The sequence below is a fragment of the Thamnophis elegans genome, chromosome 12, assembly GCF_009769535.1.
Source record: "Thamnophis elegans isolate rThaEle1 chromosome 12, rThaEle1.pri, whole genome shotgun sequence".
NCBI classification, from domain to species: Eukaryota; Metazoa; Chordata; class Lepidosauria; order Squamata; family Colubridae; genus Thamnophis; species Thamnophis elegans.
This window is the reverse complement of record NC_045552.1, coordinates 49,613,465-49,634,237: the sequence shown is the minus strand read 5'-3', so window position 1 is coordinate 49,634,237 and position 20,773 is coordinate 49,613,465. Positions and strand designations below refer to the sequence as shown.

Sequence of the window (20,773 nt, the reverse complement as noted above, 5' to 3'; positions counted from 1 at the left end):
TTGCATGAGCATGTTGCCTGGGCTTTCAGCCAACGGAGTTGTAATTCCTGTGATTAAAGAGTGGCAAATAGCCAAGCCTGTGTCTGCGTTACTCACAGGCCGGAGGGGGGTCAGAACAGTCAAGTGTGATTGGACACACAAGGAATTTGTCTTTGGTGCATATGCACTCAGTGTACATAAAAAGACAAGATACATTTGTCTAGAATCTTAAGGTACAACACTTAATGATAGCCATAGACAGTGGTGGGTTTCACATTTTTTTAGAACCTTTTCTGTAGATGTGGCCTGTTTTGTGTGAGTGGCTTGCCAGCCATGTGACTGGGTGGGAGTGGCTTGCCAGCCATGTGACTGGGTGGGCATGGCCAACTTGTAAAATGTGGTGAAACTCACTGAACAACACTCTTGCTTAGCAACCAAAATGTTGGCTCAGAAACTCTGGCATTTGAAGCATGCAAGTCTTAAAGCTGTCAAGTTACAAGACCCTTGCACCCCTAACCCTTTAGAAAAAAACCCTAAGGGTGTTCAAACTTGACAGCTTTAAGACTTGTGGACTTCAACTCCCATAATTCCTCCTCTCACTCTTCGTCTTGATGATGTGTGGACGGGTGGGGGAGGGAGCTGGAACCGGTTCTAAATGGCACTGTAGATTTGTGGAACCTCTTCTCTAGAAGAGGTTAGAACTGGCAGGAACCCACCCCTGGCCATAGGGTACAAATAGGCATTCAGGAAACAATCAATATCAATATAAATCGTAAGGATACAAGCGGCAAAGTTACAGTCCTGCAGTATAAGCGGAAGGAGATGGGTAATAGGAATGATGAGAAGACTAATAGCAATAGTAGTGAAGCCTTAGTGAATAGTTTGACAGTGATGAGGGAAATATTTGTTTATGGGCTGTAATCCTTTCTCTTTAGTGTCATTCTTGGGCAAAATCTTTCTCTATCTACTAAGTCTACTAATGCATGATGGTCATTTTTAGTGTCAGTTTTGCCACAGCCCTTCTCCACAAAAGAAGGCAATCGCTATTGTCCATAATTCCATGACCCAAACAAGTATATAATTGCTTGTATTTTTTGCAGTTCTTCCCTGTTGGTTCCAAAAGCTCCATTTTTAGCTAGTTTAGGGACAGGAAGACAGAGAGGAGCGAGGGGAGAAAAAAGAAATCTATCAGGAAAAAATATAGTACATGAGAAAATCAATGTTGACTTGCTTAATAAGAATGTTCAGAGACCCAGTTTCTCTCCTTTCTGTAATTATTTGCTTTGCTGCTAGATTCTCATTGTTTTTAGTAAACAATTGGTAGTATGCTTTTTCACAATGTTTGTATTTAATTATCGTAGAAGCACTATGCAAACGTAAATCGCAAGGCACATATATATTTGTTTGGCATGTTTTACCTGTGCATCAGTTTCAGTCTTAAACTTTTTCATTGTTGTTACAGCAGTTTTTTTTTTTTTAACCTAATTTATTCCCCTGGGAAGATAACTAGATTTCTCTTGTTCTTCCAAGATGCCTGGTTTTATTTTATTTTATTTTTTTGTGTCCATATCTGGGCTTATTTTTTAAAATTTGTGTACGGATAGAGATTTCTTCTAATTGTATCCAACACTAATTACAAGGAAAATATGATTTTTTTTTTAAAAAAAAAAAACCTGCTTCAGGATTCCATGTCTAGAACTGAAACAGATAAATCCAGGTTTCTATAATTTGAAGTCAGATTTAGTGGAATTTTGGACGTCCAGCGTGTCTCAACAGTTTATAAATGGCAAAATAAGAATAGTTACGATCAGTTGCCCATAAAGTTGCTATTAATTCCTTTATATTAGTTATGGTCACCCATTCCAGAAGTCTCTGGGAGGTTTACAAAACCTACAGTTTTAAAATTATTAAGATACAAGGGTGATGATAAAGCCAATCCTGGTAGGATTTATTGTTGCTATTTTGTGATTTTTAGAGTTAAATGTAGGGAAATAACAGGGAATAATCAGTGAAGGACATCCAATTTGGTGCTGCCGTAAAGGCATCCAGCTAGAAACTGGGAAGTTGTGAGTTCTAGTCCCACCTTAGACACCAAAAGCATTTACAGATTAACACATCTGGAATGACCTCATCCAGTCCAGCCCTCGCGCCCAAGCAGGAGATCCTACACCATTTCTGACAAATGATAGTACAATCTCTTCTTGAAAGCCTCCAGTGATGAAGCTCCCACAACTTCCGAATGCAACTTCTGTTCCATTGGTTGATTGTTCTCACTGTCAGAAAAGTCTCCTTGTTTCTTGATTGAATTTCTCCTTGTTCAGTTTCCATCCATTATTCCTTATCTGGCCTTCGGGTACTTTGGAAAATAGCTTGACCTCCTCCTCTCTGTGGCAGCCCCTCAAATATTGGAACATTGTTATCATGTCTCCCCTGGTCCTTCTCTTCACTAGATTAGCCATGCCCAGTTCCTGCAACCATTCATCATATGCTTTAGTCTCCAATCCTCTTCTCTCTCAAGGAGAGAAGCAACTTAGAACTGAGGAGAAATTTCCTGACAGTTAGAACAATTAATCAGTGGAACAGAAGTTGCCTCCAGAAGTTGTGAATGCCCCAACACTGGAAGTTTTTAAAGAAGATGTTGGATAGCCATTTGTCTGAAACGGTATAAGGTTTCCTGCCTAGGCAGGGGGTTGGACTAGAAGACCTCCAAGGTCCCTTCCAACTCTGCTATTGTATTGTATTATAATAATCTTTGTTGCTCTCCTCTGCACTTTTTCTTACCGTCTCAATATCTTTTTTTATATGATGGTGACCAAAACTGGACACAGTTTTGCAGGTGTAGTCCTACTAAGGTTTTGTAGAGTGGTATTAGTACCTCACTTGATCTTGATTGTATCCCTCTCTTAATGCAATTGAGCTAGTCTTTTCCAGCACTAAGAAGCAGGCACTGGAAAAGCCCTTATGGAAATCCTTGCCAAGAAAACTGAAATAAACGCAAAACATTTTAGTAAAGCATTAAAACAACTTAATAAAGCATTTCAAGGTACATAAAATGTTGAAGTTGCATCTTGGTTGAGAATAAGAAAGACTCTCTTGATTAAGATTTTAAAACATGCTTCTTTCCAGGAGAAATGTGCCAGATTCTCCTTTTGATATGTTTTCATGTTTGATACGTTTTCACCCAAGCTTTCACAGCATCACCATGGCAGAATTAAGTGCCTAGAGTTCTTGTCTAATTTATTTGTTTCTTCCTCCAGGGGTGATGCATTGCCATATCTGACTTTATTTTATTCCAGAAATGGGGGAAAAAAGAGACCCTTTTGTGATGAAAAACAATCCTAAAATAAACAAAACCTCAGTTTACGCTACCGATCTCTATTCTCTTATTCTGCAGTGTTGAATTGTCAAAAGGTCACAGCCTCTCTTAACATTAAATGAGTTTGTGAGAACTTATTTTAAAACTTCAAATATGACGTGTTTTTTTTTATTATTATTTTATTTCTTTTATTTCTTTTTTCTTTCTTTTCCTTTATTTGTATGCCGCCCTTTTCCCTGGGGGGACTCAGGGCGGCTCACAATTCAAAAAGGGAGGGGGGGAAAGACAAACAGTATTCCAATATGGAAACAATACAACATATTAAAAGAGAGCACAACAGTCACACAATTCGGGTGGGGTTGGAATCTTAACCCCAGGCCAGCCGGGACAGACAGATCTTCAAAGCGGCGCGGAAGGATTGGAGGGTGGTGAGGGTCCGAATCTCCACGGGGAGTTCGTTCCAGAGGGTCGGAGCAGCCACCGAGAAGTCTCTCCTCCGGGTAGTTGCCAGTTTGCACTGGCTAGTAGATGGAATTCGGAGGAGGCCTAATCGATGCGATCATATCGGTCTAGTGGAGGTAATTGGCAGTAGGCGGTCTCTCAAATACCCAGGCCCACTACCATGAAGGGCTTTATAGGTGATAAGTAGCACCTTGAAGCGCACCCGGAGATCGACAGGCAGCCAGTGCAGCTCGCGGAGGATAGGTGTAACGTGGGTGAAGCCACAATCGCTCGCGCGGCCGCATTCTGGACTAGCTGAAGTCGCCGAATGCTCTTCAAGGGCAGCCCCATGTAGAGCACATTGCACTATTCCAGCCTAGAGGTCACAAGGGCACGAGTGACTGTTGTGAGGGCCTCCCGGTTCAGGTAGGGACGCAACTGGTGTACCAGGCGAACCTGGGCAAATGCCCCCCTGGTCACAGCTGACAAATGATGTTCGAAGGTCAGCTGTGGGTCCAGGAGGACTCCCAAGTTGCGAACCCTGTCTGAGGGGCGTATAATTTGACCCCCCAGCCTGAGAGATGGAACACTTGGCCAATTCGCGGGAGGGAAACACAGCAGCCACTCGGTCTTTTCTGGATTGAGCACAAGCTTGTTGACCCCCATCCAGTCTTTAACAGCCTCCAGACCCTGGCTCATCACATCCACATTTTGAGGAAGATTGATGTTTTAACTGTTCATTCTTTTTTCCTTGCTACTTGAGGGAAGCTAATAAACTAATAAATACATAAACTAAAACTCAATGGTGAAAAATGTAAGGCTCTACATTTAGGCAAGAAAAACAAAATCCACAGGTACAGTAGAGGTGGTACCTTGCTCAAGAGTAGTAATTGTGAGAGGCATCTTGGAGTCCTAGTGGACAACCACTTAAATAGGAGCCAGCAGTGTGCAGCAGCTGCCAAAAAAAGCCAACACAGTTCTAGGCTGCACAAACAGGGGAATAGAATCGAGATCATATGAAATGTTATTAATACCACTTTATAATGCCTTGGTAAGGCCATACTTGGAATACTGCATTCAGTTTTGGTCACCACGATGTAGAAAATATGTGGGGACTCTAGAAAGAGTGCAGAGAAGAGCAACAAAGAAGATTAGGGGATTTGAGGGTAAAACATATGAAGAACGATTGCAGGAACTTGGTATGTCTAGTTTATTGAAAAGAAGGACTAGGGGAGACATGATAGCAGTGTTCCAATATCTCAGGGGCTGCCATAAAGAAGAGGGAGTCAAACTATTCTCCAAGGCACCTGAGGTTAGAACAAGAAACAATGGGTGGGAACTAATCAAGGAGAGAAGCAACTAATCAGTTCAGTCTCTCCCCTCTTATCTTGTAATATTAAAAATCTTGCTTGACTTTATGGAGAAAGAAGGAAAACAGAGGATAGGGCTCACTCCGTTACGCGGCGCTAGGGATTCGAACTGCCAAACTTTCCGATCGACATGTTAGGTTAACGTAAATAATCTATTGGCAAATTTTCAAAAGGTAATTTTTTAAAATTAAATTTAGATTTCTGTTTAATGGGTTCTCAGCAATTTGAAGGTCAGCTTCTTATATTCAAAACCAAGTAAGGGACACAGCTATATTCTGAGAGAGAGTGATTGGCCCAAGGTAACCTTTTATGCCTGAGTTGGGACTAGAACTCATTACCTCTTGGTGATTGGCCTAAAGTCACCCAACTGGCTTTCATGCCTAAGGCAGGTCTAGAATTCCCCATCTTCTGGTGATTGGCCCAAAGTAACCCAACTGGCTTTCACGGCTGAGGCAGAACTAGAAATCACAGTCTCCTGCCATCCTGCCTGGTAACCATTAGACTTATACAAATAGATCAACTTGGAAATTTTTTTTAAAAAAGACTTCTGAAATAGAGAGACGTGTCCATTTTGATCACAAGGCAGATTACATGCACTGAACACATCAATTAATGGGACTATTGAAAGCCTGGTCCTGTTTTCCATCTTGTCTTCTGACATGCTGATGGATGAAGGAAGCACTCAAACAAGCGAAAGCATATTATATTTCATGTACCAAAACCTCCCAGACACATCCCCTGCCTTCCACCTTGGGAATTCAATCACATAAAGTTATGTTGAAACTGGAAAGTGTATAATAGCACTGAACAAGATGTTTATGCTCTAGCAATCTTTCCAATCTTTCTGATAATGTCCTTAATGTGCTGGAATATTGAGGACAATATAGTGGGATTGGATATGTTTCCTTTCTGTGCGCCTTTGGCGTTTAGTCATCCATCCATCTGTCCATAGAGACAACTTCACTCAGTGCTAGCTTCTCGGCTTAGAAACGGAGATGAGCACCGCCCTCTAGAGTCGGGAATGACTAAGCACATACTGTACGTGCAAGGGGAACCTTTACATTTAACATGATGAATCAATTTAGACGTCAGAATTCTAAAAACATTTAAAGAAGATTTTACCTGAGAAATAAAAAATAAACTCTTGTGGAAGGCATCTAGACTGTTTGGCTTAAGCAAATTACATACCTTGGCCTAAAGTCAAACGCCTGGGTTGTCATTTCCTTGAAACGTTAGCAGTATAACATGAAGCAGTTCCACTTTTATTCCAAGCAGACTTCAAATCTATTTGAAGATGAAATAAGTCCTGGCCTGCAGATTTATACCCACACATTTTTAAATAAAGAAATTTGTACTCTTAACCATGGTGTTTTCCCCCCACTACATTGGGAAAATTGCATCGTTACATATCCTTTTTAATGGCTGATTTCTATCAATGCAATGTGATAATTAAGCAATTATGACTTTTTCCATCACTGAGCTGTAATCCTAACATCTTGATGCTAATGTGAATGGTTATTATTAGATTTGAGACAGAATTTACAGTACCTCCCCAAAATAAATGTAGTATATAATTAGCGCCATGCACCAATTTTGTGAGCTTCTTAAATTGCTTGCGAGGAATCAATTTGATCTTGCAAAAGCCCTGTCGCAGTACCTCACCTGACACAGGTGATCACACCAGCCATGGAAACAAAAGCAGATGATGTTTAGGATGGTGCCCAAATCGTAGCAAATTGTAAATCCAAGTGAACTCATCCTGCTGATAGACATTCTATTAATACCTCGTTTTAAGCATGCATAGAGCCTGAGAGCATGAGATTTTGCTCTTTCTTCCTCCCCTCTTTTACACTGATGGATCCAGACACATGTTGCTTCTAATTTGCATTGACATGTTCATGCAAGTCAGAGGTGCTCAATCATTAAACCGAACCTCAGATAACAATCAGCCTGTGGTGCTGCAGTCTTGTACAATTACAGCGAACTTCAGTTCAGTTCCCACCGCCAAATATGGAAATCGAATTTCTGTGAATTTGCATAGAATTTTCATGATCCGTTCCTCTGGGTCATCATTGTATATATTAATGATAATGTGAACCTGACAGCTCGTCAAGTCAAAAACATGATAATTTGAGGAATGCAAAACCGTGTTAAGCATGAAGGGTCTTAGCTGACTTTGGGGATTACACTCTCTATGCCAAATGTTTGAGTCACATTGGGTTTCTCTTCTCTGGCGCTTTTCATGGTCCTTTAAATCCAGGAAGTTTGTGGAGCCGAGGTGGTGCAGTGGTTAGAGTGCTGTACTGCAGCCACTTCAGCTGACTGTTATCTGCAGTTCGGCGGTTCAAATCTCACCGGCTCAAGGTTGACTCAGCCTTCCATCCTTCCGAGGTGGGTGAAATGAGGACCCAGACTGTGGGGGCGATATGCTGACTCTGTAAACCGCTTAGAGAGGGCTGAAAGCCCTATGAAGCGGTATATAAGTCTAACTGCTAACTTCCTTGGATGGAAAACCTCCAGTTTTTTTCTGCAAGCTGCTTTTCATAACTAACCAATCATCACTCATGTCGCTTTGACTGCATTCTTATCTCCCCCCCCCCCCCCCATTGACGGTTTTGCAACTACACCACATTGGGAAGAAAATTAAAGTTTCTTTCCTGTAAACCCCATTAGCAGCTTTCAAGGTTGGCTTGGCATTATCACTGAGAGTATATTACATGTACGTGTTGGCGCAGTGGTTAGAATGCTGTATTGCAAGCTGCTTCTGCTGACTGCCGGCTACCTGCAATTTGCCAGTACAAATCCCACCAGGCTCAAGGTTGATTCAGCCTTCCATCCTTCTGAGGTTGGTTATAATGAGGACCCAGATTGTTGGGGGGGGGCAATAGGCTGAGTCTGTAAACTGCTTAGAGGGGACTGTAAAGCGGTATATAAGTCTTAGGGCTATGCTGTGGCAGGCTAATACTGCCAACTGCCAGCAGTTCGATTCTGACTGGCTCAAAGTTGACTCAGCCTTCCATCCTTCCGAGTTTGGTAAAATGAGGATCCAGATTGTTGGGGGCAAGAGGCTGACTCTGTAAAACTGCTTAGAGAGGGCTGCAAAGCACTGTGAAGCGGTATATAAGTCTAAGTGCTATAAGTGCTATCATCAGAGTAGTGACTTTGATTCTGCAAGTTTGTTTCCTGTTGCTTTCATTTTGTTTGTCATGTAGAACATTTGACCTACCAAACTACATGTGAAGATATTTGCCGTGGAAAATTTCAGCTAATCCTTGACTTACAACCACAGTTGGGAGAAGAATTTCCTTTACTAAGCAGGGCAGTGGTTAAATGACTCGTGTCTGATTTTATGACCCTGTTTGGTCACAGTGGTTCAACGGATCACTTCGATTGTTTTAGACCAGGCATGTCCAAAGTCTGGCCCGGGGGCCAATTGCGGCCCGTTTTCAAATTTCGAGCAGCCCGCAGCCTCTTCTCCCCGCCGGAGTTATTTGTTTATTTGTTTCATAAAATAGATCCTTTGCATTTAATGTTAATGGTTTAAAGAATGTCAGGCTGAACCGTCGGCCCCACACATTTTCACCTCCCCAAATCTGGCCCTCCTTGCAAAAAGTTTGGGCTCCCCTGTTTTAGATGAATCATATGGTCATTAATTAAATCCAACTTTCCCCATTTACTTTGCATTTTATAACAGATTAACAGAGTTGGAAGGGACCTCATAGGTCATCTAGTCCAACCACGGGGGACTCTACACCCTTTCTGACAATGAAGATGAATGACAATTAAAATGAATGGTGCTTTGGAAGTCAGCTAGGAAGTTCCCGGGACACTTCCACCATCAAAAATAGGTGCCAGTTGTTGATTTTTTTAAAAATGTTGACACTTGACTAAGGGGACGTTGCAATTGGTTGTAAGTCACTTTCTTCAGTACTATTGATCTTCACATGGTTGCAAATCAAGGAGTGTCTGTGAAGTTTGATGATGAAGTAATATCTACTCACTGATCCCTTTTAGAGATTTATTAGATGAAATATGTCAGCCATTCTAAATACGGACATGTGGAGTACTTCGACAAGAGCAGATAAATCTTGCTTCCTTTCATATCGCTCTGTCTCTAAACCGCTGGAGTTTCTTTCTTACAAGAAATTGGTCCAAATTTGGGGCCAAGCGGCTGAGCAATCACCCCTTCTGCTTTCTTATCTTCTTTGCTTTTGAGAAAACTCTCTCTGTCCTTTGTCACCGGGAGAGTTTTATGTCTGCCTTTGCAAGAAGAGTCAATAAGGAAACAAACGGTGGCAACAGTAAGCAATTTGTCACACTGAACAGGAGCGTCAGGGGGATGTAGCTAGATCAATGGGGAGCATCTTGGAGGCCCTTTGTATTTCAATTGCCAGCAGGTGTAGTTTCTTTTTTTTTGCAAAATAAAAACCCTCCTGCAAAATTGTGTGATGGTGGCAGATCTCAAGCCTTTTGTCTAGAAAATATCAATCCCATTGCCAAACCGTTTTCCAGTTGAAAAGTTCCTGGACATGTTTATGAAGTTACTATGAACTCCATTCAAAGGAATCTTTTGTTTAGTTTTCTCCGAAAGGTTTTGAAAGCTTATTTTACCTGTCTGGGAGTATTGATTCTTCTTTGGTATCACCACTGAGAGGCTCTTTCTTGTGTGTGTGTGTGTGTGTGTGTGTGTGTGTGTGTGTGTGTGTGTGTGTTTGGGGGAGGGAATCTGGATGAAGATGTGGGATATCTGACGAAAAAAAATGTTGTGGAAATCAAAATACTTTTGATGGACAGGTTTATGGGGAATGATATTGTGTGTGATGCTCTTGTGTGCATTTTGCAAGGACAGTCATGTTGATCTGTGGTACTCAATCATCAGCTCGACAGCTTCGTCTCGGGGGTTCTTCGTGCTCTCTGAGCTTGGTTGTTTTCTTGAAGACATTTCATTGCCCAGTCTTGCTAACTTTGGGAATTGCTATTCTGCCAGATAGCAATAGACTTATATGCTGCGTCACAGTGTTTTTATAGCCCTCTCTAAGCGGTTTAACAAGGCAGCCTCTTGCCCCCAACAAACTGTGCCTTCATTTTACCCACCTCGGAAGGATGGAAGGCCGAGTCAACCTTGAGGCTGGCAAGATTCGAACTGCCATATTGCAGGCAGCCTGCAGTCAGCAGAAGTAGCCTGCAGTACTGCATTCTAACCACTGTGCCTCCATGGCTCAATAGATCGTTCAGTTTTTGTCCTTGCAAGAGAAGAAACATTTTTTTAGCATTTTTTATTTTCATCCATTTCTCTTCTTCCCTCTTTTTTTTATCCAATCTTGTATAAAGATTGGGCTTTTCCTTTCATGTGTTTAATTTGCGAACCGGAATAGTTTCCAGGGTTTTTTAAAAGTTGTCTGCCTTTAAAAAAAAGTCTTCAAATACTAGAAAAGCTAGAAAAGCCAATGGTTAGAGAGGTGGCAAGCTTCTACGATGAAGGAAGTCAACGGTATTGTGAAGTGACATTGCCTTCTTTTTTTTTTCACAGTGCTCCCGCCACTGTTATTTTCCATTTTTGCCAACATGGGTCAAATTCATATTCATATCCGTGTTCATTGAAGGGAGGAATGGAACAGGGAGGACTCTTTGGAAACAGTAGCTTCCAGAGAACATTACAACAGAAAGAATGAAACTTATTCTTTTTTTACATGTCCTTTACAAATCAGTTGTGTTGGCTGTGCTCTGGAAGCTATTCAGATGCACTTTCCTCTTCACTTCTGTGTCAATTTATTTCATCAGGTTGGTCGGCTTCCCTTTGTTATCCCACGCCGGCAAGAGAGGGCCGCTATTATGAAGGACGCAGCATATTTATCCTCACATTTTTCCATTCTTCTCTTGAGAGTTGGCATATTGATAAAGATTGGGCTTTTCCTTTCATGTGTTTAATTTGCGAACCGGAATAGTTTCCAGGGTTTTTTAAAAGTTGTCTGCCTTTAAAAAAAAGTCTCCAAATACAAGACAAGACTTCTTCATCACTGAATTCATTCAACTCTGTCATATGTAGGACAAAACCTATGTTGATTTTATTTTTAAGAATGAGAGGGTATCTTCACGTAAGATAAAAGTAAAGTTTCCCTTACACAGATGTGCTAGTCATTCCCGACTCTAGCGGGCAGTGCTCATCTCTGTTTCTAAGCTGAGGAGCCAGCGCTGTCTGAAGACGTATTGGTGGTCATGTGGCCGGCACTAGACCGATTAGATCCCACAGATTAGGCCTCCTCCGAATTCCATCCGCCAGCCAGTGTCGACTGGCGACTACCCGGAGGAGAGCCTTCTCTTTGGCTGCTCCGACCCTCTGGAACGAACTCCCCGTGGAGATTCGAACCCTCACCACCCTCCAGGCCTTCCGCAAAGACCTTAAAACCTGGCTGTTCCGACAGGCCTGGGGCTAAAGAGCTGTTTCCCCCGTCTCGAATGGTATGACTGTTGTGTGTTTTTAAATTAATGCATTGTTATGTTTCGTTTTTATTTTTTGTCTGTACCCCCTTTCCTTGATTTGAATTGTGAGCCACCCTGAGTCCCCTTTGGGGGAAAAGGGCGGCATATAAATATAATAAAATCAAATCAAAATCAAATGACTAAACACCAAAGGTGCACGGAGCATTGTTACCTTCCCACCAAAGGTGGTCTGTATTTTTCTACTTGCATTTTTTATGTGCTTTCAAACTGCTAGGTTGGCAGAAGCTGGGACAAGTAACGAGAGCTCACTCCGTTACGCGGCGCTAGGGATTCGAACCGCTGATCAACAAGCTCAGCGTTTTGGCCACTGAGCCATCACGTTCCACTCTTCGAGTACTTACCTGCAAATCAACTTTGAAGTATTTAAGTACACAAAGGTTTTGGAGTGGATTATAAAATGTTAGTGATCATTTCTGTAAGGACAAATAATCCAGTATTTGTTATCCAGAGGAGTTTTGCAAAGATACAGTGAGAGGAATCCTCAAACAAGAAGGACATTTAGCTGACGATAAAGAGACTGGGAAAGTTGTTTGATAAATATTATCAAACTTGGAACTTATTTTACCAGTGGTTGGAAAAAAAGAGTGGGAAGTAAGAATGACATTTGTTATTGTTAAGCAAATTAAATACCCAGACAACATGATGTTTATTTAACACTAAGAAATGTAATTAATAGAAATGTTGCATGCAACTGTTGATTGAGGTTGAGTGGAAGAGCTAGGAAAAGTACAATTTGTCTTCTGAATGTCTCCTGTGTCTTAGACTGAAGAGCCAACTGTTCATTCCAATGCTCTCTGCAACTTTGTTGGCTGGTGGGGAAAGATAATTGGTGAACCTGAATTGCCTGATGATCATAGAGCTTAATCAAGCACGGATGCATTTGTGTACGTTTCTATCTGTACTATAAACAGATTATTATTTTTTTCAATCTTTCTCCATTTTGTTAGAATAATGGAGATTTAAAAAAAAAACTCATGATGGAAGCTATAACAACATGACAACTGTCCCTTTTTTACATGTGTCATGCATGATTATGTTTATTCCCCTGGTATGGGGGCAGTAGGAAAGTGACTTAGCATAGAGGCGAACATCCATTGAGCATCGCAGAGAAAATCACCATCACAAGGCTGACTCAGCCTTCCATCCTTCTGAGGTCAGTAAAATGAGGACCCAGATTGTTGGGGGCAAGAAACTGACTCTGTAAACCACTTAGAGAGGGCAGTAAAGCACTGTGAAGTGGTATATAAGTCTTAAATGTTATGGCTATTGCCTTCCTCCCTCCCTCCCTCCCTCCCTTCCCAGTGGTTAGAAAGCAGTACTACAGACTAATTCTGCCCACTGCCAGCAGTTCGATTCCCACCAGCTCAAGGTTGACTCAGTCTTCCATCCTTCTGAGGTGGGTAAAACGAGGGCCCAGATTGTTGGAGCAATATGCTGACTCTCTAAACTGTTTAGAGAGGGCTGTAAAGCACTGTGAAGCGGTATATAAGTCTAATTGCTATTGCTATCACACGGGCTGCTACCTATTTGCCAAAGAACAAAGTTTGCTAATCTCTTTTTCCCCTTCTTTCTGTCATTAGGAAAAAAAAAATTAATGAAGCATTTATTGAGTTTGAAGTAGAAGAATGAAAAGGTATGACTTAATTATTCCCTTAATAAAATGTTAACCTTTATTTGCATTTGCATTGTTCTTGACGTTTAACTCCTTTATGAAATTGCTTCCTTCCACTTCAGGTGACAATTATGCAATTTGTAACTAAAATTGTTATGAAGGTCAAGTAGATCTTGGGTTAATTTTCAAGCCCTCTTCAAGTTTTTCTTTTCTGTTTTTTTTTTTTTTTAAGTGCAGTATGTTCACACTGCTGCAATCACGACACTTAGAGAAATATTATTTTTGTTCTCTACTTAATGTTAGTTCATTAAACACAAAAGTACAGTAATACACAAGCAACAGCATAGCAGAAGTTCCAACATACAGTGACACACACACACATGCAGGCACACACACACGCAAATGCGCAAACATACAGAGTAATTCTGTAAACTACTGCTCAGACTTTTTTTTTGCTTAAATGTTGTTAGGAGGTTTAGATTCTTACACCATTTTACTATATTCCCATTGTGACTTTTCATACAACTTTCTCAGACTATTCTTAATGCATCTCCAGAATAGCAAAGAGACAGTTTTATTGGATTAGGAGTTATATAGCATCTCAGAACTATATTTGCAATATATGTGTCGTGCCATTCCAAGGATGCCTTATCTTAATAATTTATGTTTTATTGGGATTTATTCTGAGTAGAATTATTTGGTTTGTCTCCTCACTCCTTTTTACTGGAGTATCATATATTTTTTTATGATTCTGCATTTGCTGAATCCTAAAGTACAGGATCCCATCAGAATTATATCTCCGATTTCACATGCGCTTTCCGCTCACAAATGTTGCCCCGTGTCATTTCTGATGGGATATTAATGCTAACTATTTTCTTTGCTTCAAAAGTCCAGCCTCCTACATCACAGATTGCTCAAGATTACGAATGCGAGCAAAAACTGATTTCTTTCAAGCAACCAGCAGTTGTACTTGAGCGAACTTGAATCGAGCAATCTTAAACTGGCTAAAATATGGAACTTTTTTTCTATCAAACATTGGTAAAAACAGAAATTAGATATTAAGCTGGTTGTGTTATTCATTCAAGCTTCCTTAACCAAAAGAACACAGTTTTGCCAAGAGTGCCAGAGAACAGTATGAAAAGTTATCAAACATGCATAACAACATGATAAAGCTGTATGATAATTTGGGAGACTATTACACTTTTGATTCCAAATCTGTGACCGTGGAGGAATTCTTTGGAGATCTAAGTGCATTCCGGACATTATTCTTGGTAAGTAGAGATTCATCACTCCTATACTGATAAATATATTTGTGCATGGTTCTTTCTAGCATATTGTCCAGTGTCTTACCAAATTGTGTTGATTAAAATCAAATGTTTGAAGGAAATAGATCACTAATAGACAGGCTGCATATTCAGCTTTCCATTCAGTGTTCTGTTTTATTCCATTCTTTTTCTGCCTTTAGATCTGGAATTTATATATAATTCGTTGTTATATTTCAGTGTGTTTATCGGTGAAAATGTGCTGCAAAATCTTTATGGGGAAAATCGTTTTTCATCGTGTAAAATCTATACAAATATCCTGCGATAGGGAAGCAGCGGTGGATTAATCAGTCATATATCTTCTCAGACCTATTTAAAGTATGAGCATGTTCAGTTGGGATTCAATTGATTTCACTAGGATTTGGGTATTGATGGCTTTTCTGCACATTTTTCTCACTAGATGTTCTGAGTGGCAAAAGCAACCGCAGTCACAACCACAAAAAAGCAGATATTTGTAACCCCAGCATATACTTGAGAGCTATTTAATTTTCAGAAACGATTTTGCAGGAATAGTTAAGATGGAGAAAATAATTACTTGCAGAATTTAAAGCATTCTCCTTTTTTTTTTTTTAAAGGGGGGGATTACTCCAGTTAACAATTTCCATTAATTATTATCCCCTCCAGCTCTTTGCTAACCATGACATATCCAAGGCTATTCATAATAGTTCTTACTGTTAGAAATAGCTTTTCATGGAAGAAGAGGTGCTTCTAAGAGATATAGTGTCAGTAATGTTATTATTTTTTCTCACTTAACGTGGTTCATCAAACATCCGACAATGAGTTGACTTTTACAACGTTCAAAAAAGCTCAAGGATCATATAATAGCTTCATTTAGTAACTTTTGACCCTGTTTTCTACTCTAACCACAAAACAGAATGCAAGAGAAAATAGTTGAGGCATTTCTTTTCCAGGACATATTTATAGATTGAAAAGAAAGATACCCGCAAAGCGACAACTGTTTCTCTTTTCTCAGCATATCAAATATTTCCCACTTTTCAAAGAGGAAGGGAAGGACTATCTTAAAATCCTAGAGCAGGCGTGTCAAACTCACGGTCCATGGGCCGTATGCGTAGCAAAGGGTGGGGGGAAGTTGTGATAATGTCACGTGACGACAGCGTGTTGTTGCGAGTTTGACACCCCTTTCCTAGAATATTGGTTGATAGAACTAGAATTTTGAGTGATCCATAAAAGGCTAGATGTCAAGGCTGCTTCACTTATTAACCAAGAAAGAAACCACTCAACTCCATTTTGCAGAATTAAGAGTACTTTTTACTGATTATAAATAAATAGAAGCTAAGCAAAGCTGGATCTGAGCAAAAGCGTGCAAAAGCAATAGATATCAATACATAACCCATTCCCCTCCCCTTGGTAACCCCAGTCCATAGTCCAATCCCATATCTCCACAGCTGTCAGGTGGGAGACATCTTCAAAAATCATCATCAGGTTGGTATGCCGGACAGTTGGCCTTGGCGGGAAACTCCCCTCCTTGCCACATGCGCAGGAGATGGTGAGAACAACTCCCAATTAACAGTCTTCCTGTACAGATTATTTCCCTCACCCAAATACCATGTCCTCCCTCCCCGTTTCAATGGCAGCCGAAAAGCAAGCAGCAAAACAGAGGCTGACAGTAGAATAATGTAGTCTTGCTTGAAGCTATAGATTGATTTAATAAGTCATTATAAGATATGAGAAATGGGTTAAAAACACACAAACAACAACAACAACAACAACAACAACAACAACAACAATAATTCTGGAGTCCCATTGATGTTTAAGTAGTCTAGCGTGACTTGTCTAGAATTTACCTGATCAATCCTGGAATAATACATTTATTTTAGATTTACAGAAACTCCATTTAAGTCATTGACCAATAAAGGTACATTCAATTGCACAAATGGTATTTAATTGCTTGCTTTATTGAATGCTACTCAATGACCGAGATAAAGTTTATGTCAGTTTGTTGATGTTCATTGCATTGATTAATCAGTTGCATATACTGATTGCCTTTCCTCAGTGGGTTCAAGGTGTTTATGTAGGCAATGTCTCTGAAAACTTAACACCACCACAATAACTTAGTGATATAGAGATGAGAGACTGTGATTAGCCCAGAAGTGGGTTCCTACCAGTTCGCAAGAACCGGTTTGTCAAATCTACCCAACCAGTTAGAAGAGGTTCTACCAGAAAGCAGGCCACACCTACAGAAGAGGTTCCCAAAAATTTTGAAACCCACCACCGACACACACACACACACACACACACACAGACACACACACACACAGACACACACAGAGAGAGAAAGAGAAAGAGAAAGAAAGGAAGAAAGAAATAAAAAAGAAAAAAAGAAAGAAAAAGTGAGAGATAGATGAAAGAAAAAAAGGAAAAAGGGATATATCCTTTTTCCTTGGATATGATTATTCTACACTATCATGCTCATATTTATAAAACTCAGTGCCTCTGTGAAAGGTAAGGATGATTGGTGTGTTTGTGGCACAATCAGAACATAACCAAACCAAAGATGCCTTTTAAAAAACAAGTTTACATCATCATATTCTTATGCATGCCAGTGCTGTGTGTGAGGTAATTTAAGGTGGTTCTGTCAAGTGTCGTCGGCATCTTCATATTCGGTCACATGGGCGGCAAGCCACTCCCATCCGGTCACATGGGCGGCAAGCCACTCCCACAAAGGAGGCCACACCCACAGAGTAGGTTCGAACAATTTTTGAAACCCACCACTGGTAGAAGCCTATGACACAACAAAGCAAAAGGACTCATCGTGCAAATCCTATGCTCTTCCTTTTATTCCACACCATAATCAGAATTCTAAAATTTTAAGACCTAAACGGGACCCATTAGGCAAAACATCTCCCTGTTTTGCTTCCTTCCTCTTTAAATTGGGTTCTTGCAGATGTTGTTCCCACTGGCTGCCTCTGGGTTGTTGTAATTAACTGCATCATAAGGAAAGGATGGGGAAAGACATATGCTCCAGAATACGATGCTCGCCTTGAGGGACTATTCAAACTGCCTAGAATTATCAGGGATGCTCAGTGACTTGCTGTCGCTTTTAGCACAAGAAGCCTTCCGCCAGCAGCAAGCTTTAATCTGTTGAGCAACTATCAACAGTTGGTGTGCACCGTAAAACAGTTCCCAACCTTACTACATTCATTTTTAATGTTATTGTTGATTTCTAAATAACAACAGTGAGTGAGTGAGTGAGTGAGTGAGAGAGAGAGAGAGAGACAGAGACAGAGACAGAGATACAGAGAGAGAGAATGTACATGTACAAGATAACAGGTATAAGTATAAACATGGACATGAACGAAGGAAATGAGTACAAATAAATCGGGACAGAAGGACAGGGGCAATAGCAGGTGTGGGTTTCAACTGGTTCACGGCGGTCCCCGCGGACCGGTTGGTTGATGAACCCGGAAGTAAGTAACTTCCAGGAACGCCAAAGGGCCCACACGCCCGCCCGCGCTCCTTACGGGTCTTTGACAGCTTCTGCACTTCCACGCAGGCGCATGGCACATACAGTGCCTGCGTGATTCTCCGCGAGCAGCAGGAGCATCGCACAGGCGCTAAGATTCATGCGTGAACTGCGTGTGTGCACGAGGACGCCGCCGGCGTCCACCACTGGGCAATAGGCATGCTGGTGCGCTTATGCACGCCCCCTTTAAGAACCTCTTAGGAATGGGGTGAGGTCCACGGTAGACAGTTTAAGGTTGAAGCTCTGGGGGTTTGAAGATGGAACAATGGAGTCAGGTAGAGCATTCTAGGCATTGACCACTCTGTTGCTGAAGTCGTATTTTCTGCAATCGAGTTTGGAGCGGTTTACCTTCAGTTTTATCAATTGTTTGCCCGTGTATTATTGCGATTGAAGCTGGAGAAGTCATTGACAGATAGGGCGTTGTAACAAACAATTTTGTGATACTATGCTTAAATCAGACAGTAGGCGGTGCAGTTCCAGATTCACCAAGCCCAAAATTTCAAGCCTGGTGGCCTAAGGGATTCTCTTCTCATGAAATACCTCTGGACCCGCTCAATTGCATTAATGCCCAATATACAGTGTGGATTTCAGGTTGTCTAATTAAATATAATAAAGGATTTTAGAGATGCTGCACCATCCTAGATTGATTGAAAGGTTTGTCACCAGTGGCACTTAGGACATTAGCAAAAGCATGGAAAACTCCCTAAGTTTTTCCCCCCAAAAAAACTAGAACAAGGTTAACAGCATGAGAGCAAGAACATAAACGGTATATCCGTTTGGGTCTTCCATTTCCTCTCATAGTTGAACTTCCTAAGAAATGTTCTCTTTCATGGAGTTATTTTCATGCTATTAGTACACATCAATAAGAAAGGAATGTTTAAAGATAGCTGGGTGGATCTTACACCTCTTCCAGTTCCTTTCTCCTTTTGTTGCTGCTATAGATTAACATGAAAACGTTTTCTGCCTTTGGGACTTGCTATTTAGGAAGAAAAGCAAAGTTATGTGGTGCCCTTGAATTGCTTATTTACTTTTCTTCCTTCTGCTACTTTTGGAATTTTATCCGAGAATTACTTTCTTGTATTAAAAGTAAACTTTGAATGGAAATTTGATCTCCTTTGTAGGATTCCCCCCACCCACCCCTCACCTCAGTTTCACACTTCATGGACTGTATGATCTTCATTTGAAGAGGAAAAACTTTCTATAGGTTAGAGTAGCAATACAACACATTATGAGAAATAATGCTAGAAAACCCTTTTTTAAATGAAACGCTAAAATGGACCATGGCATGAAAGAAAATGCCAGCATCAAAATCTCATTGGGTTTCAAGGGTGCTGAGCAAATTGTGTGTTCTGACCTAGGCTTCATCAAATCACGAAACAGACTCCTTGTGTTCCCCCCCCAAAAAAAAAAAAACCACCCCTTTTATTTGGCTAATATGAATTCCTTGCATTCACATCCAGCAAAGTCCCGGCAAACAGTTTTTCAAGGGTGAAATGCAAACACAGACCTTATCAGTCCTTGGATAGTTGCCAGGTCGACAGCTTCCAGACGCAACACTGTAGAAGGAAATACTTGGCAAGGAGTCTCTGAGAGTCACAAACAAATCTTCACACTAATTAAGCGAACTAATTGTCTCCTGCAAACTCCACTCCTCTTTTGCTCCTCTGTATTCCCTATGGGAGGGGCCATTCACCATCCCCTTTTGCCTTTAGTCACGAGTCAACCGTTGTTCCTTAATTGTTCCCTTCTTCTGGCAGCTCTGCGTAGAAGAGCTGCCAGAAGACAGGAACAACTAAAAAAGCAGCGTCAACCTGGGAGTAAAGCCACACCTTGGAGGCAATTGGCTCTACCCATAGGAAACAAAAGAGGAGCGAAGGGGGAGTGGGGTTTTGCAGGAAACAATTTGTTTCTTCGGTCCTTTCAAGAGAGGAAAGTTCTGTTTGGGATTATAAGAGATTCTGTGCCAAGTGTTGCCTAGTTTGGAAACTAGTTATCTGTCAGCTCTCCAAGCAAGATAAGGTTCGTGTTGATAAATATTCCTCTGAAAGACTGTTTGGCAAGCCTTGCTGACTATGAATGAAAGGAATTCATAGTTGTGTAAATAAAAGAGGTTTTGCATTCGTGTTAAGAAAGCTTTGGTCAGAACAACTATAGCAACTTGTCCAGTGAGTCACAATGAGCCCAGTGTTTCATATTCATTTCTTTAACATAAATTAAGTGAGGCAGAGAACAAAGAGAGTTACAGGGTATGGCTGTGTGAGAATCTGCAGTATGGTAACAGTACATAAAAATGTCCCAAAGTCTTTGTAAAATCCACCTAAAAAGAGAGGTCCTTTGTGCTTCTCAACAGCTTGGCTGTTGTCTTACAGACATTTCATTGCCGAAACTACGTAACATTCATCAGTGCTCTGATGATATTACCTAGTTGGGTAAAGAAATGTTTTTAAGAGTTCTGAACTGTGTTAACTGGACATTTAAGAGGGACGGAGTTGTTGGACTGTGTCAGTTCTGCAGAAAACTCATTCTGTATTCCATCACGGGATGATAAAAAAACGCACCTTGCATCCTAAATATATGGAAAACAGTTTAGAAACCAGCCACTAGTTGAATAATTGACAATGTGGACAGATTATTATTATTATTATTTTTGTGGAAGTTATTCAGAATCAAAACTGCTTTTCAGATTGACAATCAACACTAATTGTGAATTTGTCAACACACAAGGGATTTCTTTTTAGGACGGCTTGT

The 20,773-nt window shown here is 40.8% G+C and overlaps 1 protein-coding gene across 2 annotated transcripts in view; it reads left to right on the top strand.

Annotated features, from left to right (window-relative positions):
* DIAPH2 (diaphanous related formin 2) overlaps positions 1–20,773 on the top strand; it is a 339,263-nt gene that overhangs the window by 204,432 nt on the left and 114,058 nt on the right. For both annotated transcript variants that reach the window (XM_032227728.1, XM_032227726.1), the window contains one exon: positions 14,326–14,490. In XM_032227728.1, the coding sequence (XP_032083619.1) occupies positions 14,326–14,490 (165 nt within the window). The remainder of the gene's footprint in view (positions 1–14,325; positions 14,491–20,773) is intronic.